At 42.0% G+C, this 8,602-nt stretch overlaps 1 protein-coding gene across 1 annotated transcript in view; it reads left to right on the forward strand.

The window, feature by feature from the left end:
• The window catches only part of LOC109830860 (DExH-box ATP-dependent RNA helicase DExH7, chloroplastic-like), an 85,012-nt gene that overhangs the window by 58,093 nt on the left and 18,317 nt on the right, over positions 1-8,602 (forward strand). The window contains 1 exon segment of the mRNA XM_020398221.1: positions 5,279-5,491. Within this exon segment, the coding sequence (XP_020253810.1) occupies positions 5,279-5,491 (213 nt within the window).

Here is an 8,602-nt window from a genome sequence, read left to right on the forward strand (position 1 = left end):
GTCCACAGACGAGCTCGAGCGTGGGATCCAGGCTGTCGACAGCCTGTCTTGAGCTGGCGTTAGGGTTTCCCTATAAAAGGGAAACCCCTAGCACGAGATGGCTGCTTCCTCCCTCTCTCTTTGTGCGATCCTCACCCCTGGCGGTGACGATTTCTCTGTCCCTCTCTCGTTCTCTCCAACGCTCTGATTTTGAGGGGAGATTAATGAGGCTTGGGAGAGAAATTAAGAAGAGAGTTTGTTCATTTAAGAAGGGTTTTCCAGCTCTCAAAGTTTTCGAGGGGGAAATAAAGAAGGGAAATTGTTCACTGTTGCTACAGTAACAATTTGTATTTATTGAGCGATCTCAAGTTTGAGATCGACTCTTATTTTGTAATTTCTCGTTGATTAATAAAGAAATTTACTGTGTGGCTCCCGAGGACGTAGACAGTTGTCGAACCTCATTAAATCTTGGTGTACTTTTTTCTATTTCGCGTTTCTGTTGTTTGAGGGATTTTGCGTAGCTCCGACGGGTAAATTCCCAACAACTGGTATCAGAGCCTGAAACGATCTAGAGGAAGTCTGATTCAAGTGGGAGCGATGGTCGCAGATGAAGGAAATGTGAGTTTAGAGAAGTTTGATGGATCAGATTTCGGATTCTGAAAAATACAGATAGAAGATTATCTGTATCAGAAAAATCTGTATCAACCTTTCTCAGGGAAGAAGCCGGAGGGTATGAAGGAAGAAGATTAGAGTCTTCTAGACAGAAAAGCCCTCGGGGTTATTCGTTTGACGTTAACCCGCAATGTTGCTTTTAACATTGCAAAGGAGAAGACCACGATGTGTCTTATGGCAGCGCTGTCAAATATGTATGGGAAGCCATCAGCCTCAAATAAAGTTTATTTGATGAGGCGGTTATTCAATCTGCGAATGACGGAAGGTGCATCGGTAGCACATCATCTCAATGAACTCAATATAGTCACGACCCAATTGAGTTCAGTTGATATTGAGTTTGATGAGGAAATTCGAGCGTTGATTCTTTTGTCTTCTCTACCAGAGAGTTAAAACGCTACAGTCACAGCTGTGAGTAGCTCGTCGGGAAGCAACAAGTTAAAGTTTGACGACGTTCGTGATCTGGTTCTCAGTGAGGAGATCCGACGGAGAGTCGGGTGAAGTTACAACCTCTTCAGTATTACATACAGAGTCAAGAGGTAGAGATTCAATGAGAGGAAATGGATCAGAGGACAAAAGATCCGGATCCAGGAATCCTAGCAGCTTGAAGGCTATCGAGTGTTGGAAGTGCGGGAAGATCGGACATTACAAGAATCAATGCAAGAGTGCACAGAAGGAGAAGGAGGCAAAGGCAGAGGTGAATGTCACTTCCACCTCAGGAGGAGACGACACATTGATATGCTCTTTGGAGAGCAAGGAGGAATCTTGGGTGTTAGATTTAGGAGCGTCGTTCCATGCTTTTTTTCAGAAAGAATTCTTCGAGAAGTATGTTCCCGTAAGTCTTGGATACGTATACCTTGGTGATGATCAACCGTGTGCTATTGTGGGCAAATATGTAGTAAAAATTAAGTTGAACAGGTCAGTATGGGAGCTGAATGATGTCAGACATATTCCCGACCTGAGAAAAAATTTAATATCCGTAGGCTAGTTAGCTGGCGAATGATACACCACGACCTTCCATGGAGAAGATTGGATGATCTCAAAGGGCGCAATGATGATTGCCCGAGGTAAAAAGACTGGTATCATGTATATGACAGCAGGTGCACGTTGTTTGATCTCCGTTGCAGTAGGTAATGAGACTTCAAAGCTGTGACACCAGAGTCTTAGTCATATGAGTGAGAATGAGATAAAAATTATGCACACAAAGGGAAAACTCTCAGGACTGTAGTCAGTGGAGATGGATATGTGTGAATAATGCATACTTGGAAAGCAGAAGAGAGTTAGCTTTCAGACAAGTGGCAGAACCCCCAGGAAAGAGAAGCTAAAGCAGAAGAGAGTTAGCTTTCAGACAAGTGGCAGAACCCCCAGGAAAGAGAAGCTAGAGCTCGTTCACTCAGATGTTTGGGTCAGACAAGTGGCAGAACCCCCAGGAAAGAGAAGCTAGAGCTCGTTCACTCAGATGTTTGGGGACCAACTACCATCGCGTCCATTGGTGGTAAACATTACTTCGTGATTTTTATCGATGATCACTCTCGGAAAGTGTCGGTCTACTTTCTGAAGTATAAGTCAGAAGTGTTTGAAGCTTTCAGGAGATGAAAAACTATGGTGGAGAATGAGACCGGTCTAAAAATAAAGAAGCATAGGACCGACAATAGTGGTGAGTATGATGACACCGGATTCAAGAAGTTTTGTTATGAGCACGGGATCATAATGGAGAGAACTGTGCCCGACACGCCTCAGCAAAATGATGTTGCTGAGCAGATGAACATGACGTTGACAGAGAGCCATAAGCATTCGAATACAGCCAGGTCTACCAAAACAGTTCTGGGCAGAAGCAGTTAACACAGCAGCTTACTTGATCAACTGAGGTCTATCGGTTCCATTGGAGCACAGAATACTAGAGGAGATGGTGCGGAAAGGAGATAAAACTCTCACATCTTAAAGTTTTTGGTTGTGTAGCTTACGTGCATATTATTGATCAATGTAGGAATAAGTTTGATCCCAAGTCCAAGAAATGCTTATTCATCGGGTATGGTGAAGATGAGTTTAGCTACCGTATTTGGGACAACGAAAACAAGAAGGTGATCAAGAACAGAGATGTGATATTCAACGAGAAGGTGGTGTATAAGGACATGCACAGGACAGATGCCAGTGACTCAGAGAGCGAATCAACATTTGTAGATGCAGATGATGTCCCAGATAACTTCTCGGAAAAACCCAATGTAGAAGGTTCTCAACCAGAAGAGCCTGTTAGACAGAATGGTGCGCAGAAGCCCGACGCACCAGCTCTGATATTGATGAGAACTACTCGTCCTCCTGTGTTTAACGGTAGATACATGAATTATATGTTGCTGATAAATGAAGGGGAGTCTGAAAGCTTTGATGAAGCTTGTCAGAGTGGAGATGCGAGCACGTGGGAGTTTGCTACGAAAGAAGAGATGAAATCTCTGATCTCCAACCAGACATGAGAACTAGCTGAGTTGCCCATGGGGAAGAAGGCACATCATAACAAGTAGGTGTATCGAGTAAAAAAGGAACAAGATGGTTTTAGAAGATACAAAGCCCGACGAGTTGTCAAAGGATTTTAACAGAAGATCCAAGGAAAGAATCCATCGGATATGTTGACAAAGGCAGCGACTTTTTAGAAACTGGAATTGTGCGCAACTTCAGTTGGCCTTCATACATAGATGATGAGGACGGAGCCACACAGGAGATGAGGAGCTTATTAAGATAGCTTACTGATGGCAGTTTGGTCTCCAAGTGGGAGATTGTTAGTTTGGTGTAGACCAAACCTGACAGGCGAGGTCCAAACGAAGCTTCAGGCGAGGTCGACTCCAATCAGGCGAGCTCGAGGTCGACTCAGGCGAGGTCGACGCAGGCGAGGTTGGGGGCGGACGCAATCTGCAGGCGAGCTCGTGAGCGGGCGAGGTCCAAAGGCAAGCGGGCTCGAGGCCTTTGCAGGCGAGGTTGACGTGGCGCAGACGAGGGCGGTCCACAGGCGAGCTCGAGCGTGGGATCCAGGCTGTCGACAGCCTGTCTCGAGCTGGCGCTAGGGTTTCCCTATAAAAGGGAAACTCCTAGCACGAGATGACTGCTTCCTCCCTCTCTCTCTCTTCGTGCGATCCTCACCCCTTGCAGCGGCGATTTCTCTGTTCCTCTCTCTCGTTCTCTCCAACGCTCTGATTTTGAGGGGAGATTAATGAGGGTTAAGGAGAGAAATTAAAAAGGGGGTTTGTTCATTTAAGAGGGGTTTTCCATCTCTCTAAGTTTTTGAGGGGGAAATAAAGAAGGGAAATTGTTCACTGTAGCTACAGTAACAATTTGTATTTATTGAGCGATCTCAAGTTTGAGACCGGCTCTTGTTTTATAATTTCCTGTTGATTAATAAAGAAATTTACTGTGTGGCTCCCGAGGACGTAGGCAGTTGCCGAACCTCGTTAAATCTTGATGTACTTTCTCTATTCCGCTGTTTTAGGGGTTTTGCGTAGCCCCGGCGGGTAAATTCCCAACATACACCAGTCATACATTCATGATATTTGTTACATGTGCATACCCCACTCCTTCATTTTACCACTTGCTAGATAACTTTTTGACTGTCCTGGTTTGCACACCAGTTGCGGACCTGGACATTGACACACCTTGTGCAGACAAACCCTAATATAGTGACACTCAAGTCTAGGCGTCCATGGAGATTCATGGAGTTGTCGGACACCATCACTTCTACCTGCTTGTTTCCTATCTAGACTTTCAGTTTGTACACCCAACTGCTAGAGGGTGCCTTTTATGTATTCGTTTTCGTGGATATTGTACTTTTGTAGCCGAGTAGCTTATGATTATGTACTTGTTCCAGACATTTCATGTATCAGACTCGTGATATAGTATCTTATCTTCATCTATTAGCTGCAGGGACTTATATTATTTATCCTGTGTTGTATATTGCTTCCGCTATTCGTACTATCTGTGCTTATGTGATATTCTGTGATGTTGTTTTGGACATTAGATAGATGTATATTGATGTATGTACAAGTCATTCTATAAGCTTAAATATATGCTTTTGGGTGGAGTTTGATTCGTTTGCATATGCTGCCTAGCCTAGTCCCGTGCTCGTGGCATGATATTGGGTCGTGGGGCGTGACATATTACTAATGTGGTTATGTTGAGTTGCTTATAAGTTGGACTCCCTGTAATTGTTTTAGGGTCAATCAAACAGTTGGTTTAGTTTTTTTAAGCCCTTAGAGATTTATTCCTTTCTTAACTTCAGTTTCAATGCAGTTGGTGGCTTGGTGCTGTTTAATTATGTTCCTTATGTCACCTTTCTGTTTTTGCAATATTTTCTTTCCTGCAATATTTTCTTTCCTGTTATTTGTTTTCTTTCTGTTTTAGCTTTTTTAATATGCTGAGCATGCTACAGGATGTTTCATTTAACAATATTTATTTGCCTGCACATTTGTTATCATTTCTAATTAGAATTCTAGTAATTTTCCTCTTTGGGTCAGCCTATCCAAGTGGAAAGTCAGAACTTGGTCGTATTAAACTTGCATTATACATTGAAGTCTTTCATGTGATGATACAGTTAAAATTTTTTCCTTTTTGAAGGATGATATGGAAAGTTTCTCAAGTCTGTCTACAGGCAATCTTATGCGCAGGTCTTTATCCTAATGTGGCTGCTACAGCAGATGGTACCATTGGATCTTTAGGAAGTAATAAAGCGCCATCCAGCAGCTTATCCACAAAGGATCGCCCAGTCTGGCTTGATGGAAGAAGAGAAGTTCACATACATCCATCCTCCGTCAATTATAACGTCAGGGTTTTCCGTTATCCGTTTCTTGTTTTTCTTGAGAAGGTACTTCCACAACTTCATGTACATGTATTCATTTTCTTAATTGTTGTTATTGCCTCAGAAAGTTAAGTAACATGCTTTCCTAATATTCATTAGAATATTGTGAAAAAACTTATGGTGTTATCTGATTAAATTATAAGTATTAATATAAGCATGCGTGGTTCTTTTTTGCTTAAGTTTGGCTTTGTATATGCTACTTCACTCTTAACTTTCAACAGTAAACGAAAAGTAGTAGTACTTCACCGCTTCATCGGTTCACTTGCTATTGTTTGCTTTATTCAGAGTAATAGCTTTTCTGTTCACTGTAGTAGAGAGGTGAACATGATATGAGTGTCAACAGCTAGCCTTTCCAGCATTCTTTTTGCCATCATTTCTTTATTAAGTTGCATGTCATCTATCTAAGGATTTTTTGTGTATCCTCGAGTGTCCTATCAAAGGACAAATAAGCACTTTTTTCCTTCTCTAATTGTTATTTCTTAGCATCAGTTCATGTGCTTTTAAGGTCGTACTCTCCCTTTTCATTGGGCATTTTCCTATTTTATTTGTGTGCTATATTACCCTACTGCCAAACATTTTGACTCCATGCCACATCACAGGCCTGATAACGCCACATCTAGTGGTTATCACCTGTTGCATATCCAGTGATCAGTGGTTAACAGTTACTATAAGGTTCTCGTTTTTTTGATACTTTTTTGTAAGAGAACCAACATAGGCCTTGTATGGATATTGAGATGGCCATTTAACCAAGCTAAGGAAATTCTGTGCTTACTGAAACCAGAATTGGATTGAATTTTTCTGTATTTCATTGACTAAAAATCTGGGTACACAAGCTGAATTTATACAACTAAAAAACCAAGCAAAAAAAAAAAGAAAAAAGAAAAAGAAAAAAGAAAAAGAAAAAGAAAAAAAATCTGCCTACCATAAATTGCCCTACAAATCAGCCTAAATTAATCCCAAAATACTAAGTCAATTATGGTACAAATCAATCCCTAATTCTATGTGATTTGACTGGGATTTTAACCCCTAATTTACATGATTCTTTCCGTGATTTCAACACTCCCCTTCAAGTTGGATCATAAATGTTGATTATGTCCAACTTGCGAATGAAATCATTGAAGTTTTGTTGAGGTAGCCCTTTGGTGAAGATATCTGCAGTCTGTTCTTTGGTGGGAGTATATGTTAAACATATAGTTCCATTCTCAACTTTCTCTTTAATGAGGTGCCTGTCAACCTCCACATGCTTGGTCTTGTCGTCTTGAACTGGTTTGAGAGATATGCTGATGGCTGCGTTGTTATCACAATAGAGTTCAATGGGAGATTCCATTGTAATTCTCAATTCTTCCAGGAGCTTCTTTAACCACAACCCTTCTCATATTCCCTGAGCAATAGCCCTGAATTCAGCCTCTGCACTACATCTTGCTACGACATTTTGTTTCTTACTTCTCCAAGTTACCAAGTTTCCCCAGACATAGGTACAATACCTAGTGGTAGACCTCCTGTCTTGAATTGATCCAGCCCAGTCAGCATCTGTAAATACTTCCACAGTTCTGTCTTCATTCTTCTTGAAAAGCAATCCTCTTCCTGGAGATCCTTTGAGATATCTTAGAATTTTGTAAACCGCCTCCAAGTGTACCTCCTTTGCTGAATGCATGTGTTGGCTTACCACACTGACTGCAAAGGCAATGCCTGGTCTGGTACGAGATAAATAAATCAACTTGCCAACTAACCTCTGATATCTTTCCTTCACTAGTGGTTTACCAGCATCATTCATCTTCTTTCTTGCCTCAATTGGTGTGATTGGCCTACATCCAAGCATCCCAGTTTCAGCCAGAAGGTCTAGAACATACTTCCTTTGGGAGACACTAATGCCTCTTTTTAACTTGGCCACTTCCATTCCCAAGAAATACCGCAACTGTCCCAGATCTTTTACTTCAAATTCTGAGGCTAGAATTTTCGTGAGTCTCGCCATCTCAACCAAATTGTCGCCGGTGAGAATTATATCATCGACATACACAATTAATATTGTCTTCAATCCATCTTTGTCTTGATGGAAGAACATTGTGTGATCAGAATGCCCCTGTTTGTATCCCTGATCTTTTGTCACCTTCATGAACCTCTCAAACCAAGCTGTGGGTGACTGTTTGAGGCCGTAGAAGATTTTTTTTCAGTTTACACACCCGGTTTTCTTCACCTTTCTTGCAGAAGCCTGGTGGTATTGTCATATAGACTTCTTCTAGATTTCCATTCAAAAAAGCATTCTTGATGTGAAGTTGCTGTAGAGTCCAGTCAAGATTGGCAGCAAGATAAAGGAGCACACGAATAGTGTTTAACTTGGCCACAGGTGCAAATGTTTCAGTGTAGTCGATACCATAGGTTTGTGTAAACCTCTTTGCAACTAGCCAAGCCTTGTATCGTTCTATCTTCCCTTCAGCTGTGTATTTCACAGAGAATACCCATTTGCAGCCAACAGGCCTCTTTCCTCTGGTAAATCCATCACCTCCCACGTCTCATTTTTTTTTCCAGAGCCCTCATCTCCTCCATAACGGCTTCCTTCTATCTAGGGTCCTCCACGGCCTCCTGTATATTCCTTGAAATATTTTTGTTTCATCATGGTTAGTGGTAAAGGCCTGCATTTTAGTAGACAAAGCTTTATAGGAGATATACTCTGAGATCGGGTGAAGAGTACATGATCGTGTTCTTTTCCTGAGGGCAATAGGCAGATCTATGTCAAGTGACTGATGATTCAGGAGGACTAGGAGCTACCACCGGTTCTCTCTTGGTGCCTTGGAGATGAGGTGATCCCTGTACTTTGGTTTTGGCTTCCGTCAGTACACAATTATCTCCTTGGCTTTTCCTCTTTCTGCATCTCCCCCTGAGTTCAAGTTTCCTTCTGCAGATGGCAAAATAGGTTGATATGGAGTGATGGGTTCAGAAGTGAAGAATTCAGGACTAGGTTGAGACGATGGAGCTGGTTCTAGATATTGAGACAATGGAGCAGGTTCTAGATATTGAGACAATGGAGCAGGTTCGGGAGCTGTGATGACGAGTTCAGTGTTTGAGGTAGGTTCAGATGCTGGAATAGTTTTGGATGTGGGTATGGCAAATTCCAAATTC

This window comes from Asparagus officinalis, chromosome 2, assembly GCF_001876935.1.
Source record: "Asparagus officinalis chromosome 2, Aspof.V1, whole genome shotgun sequence".
Classification (NCBI taxonomy): Eukaryota; Viridiplantae; Streptophyta; class Magnoliopsida; order Asparagales; family Asparagaceae; genus Asparagus; species Asparagus officinalis.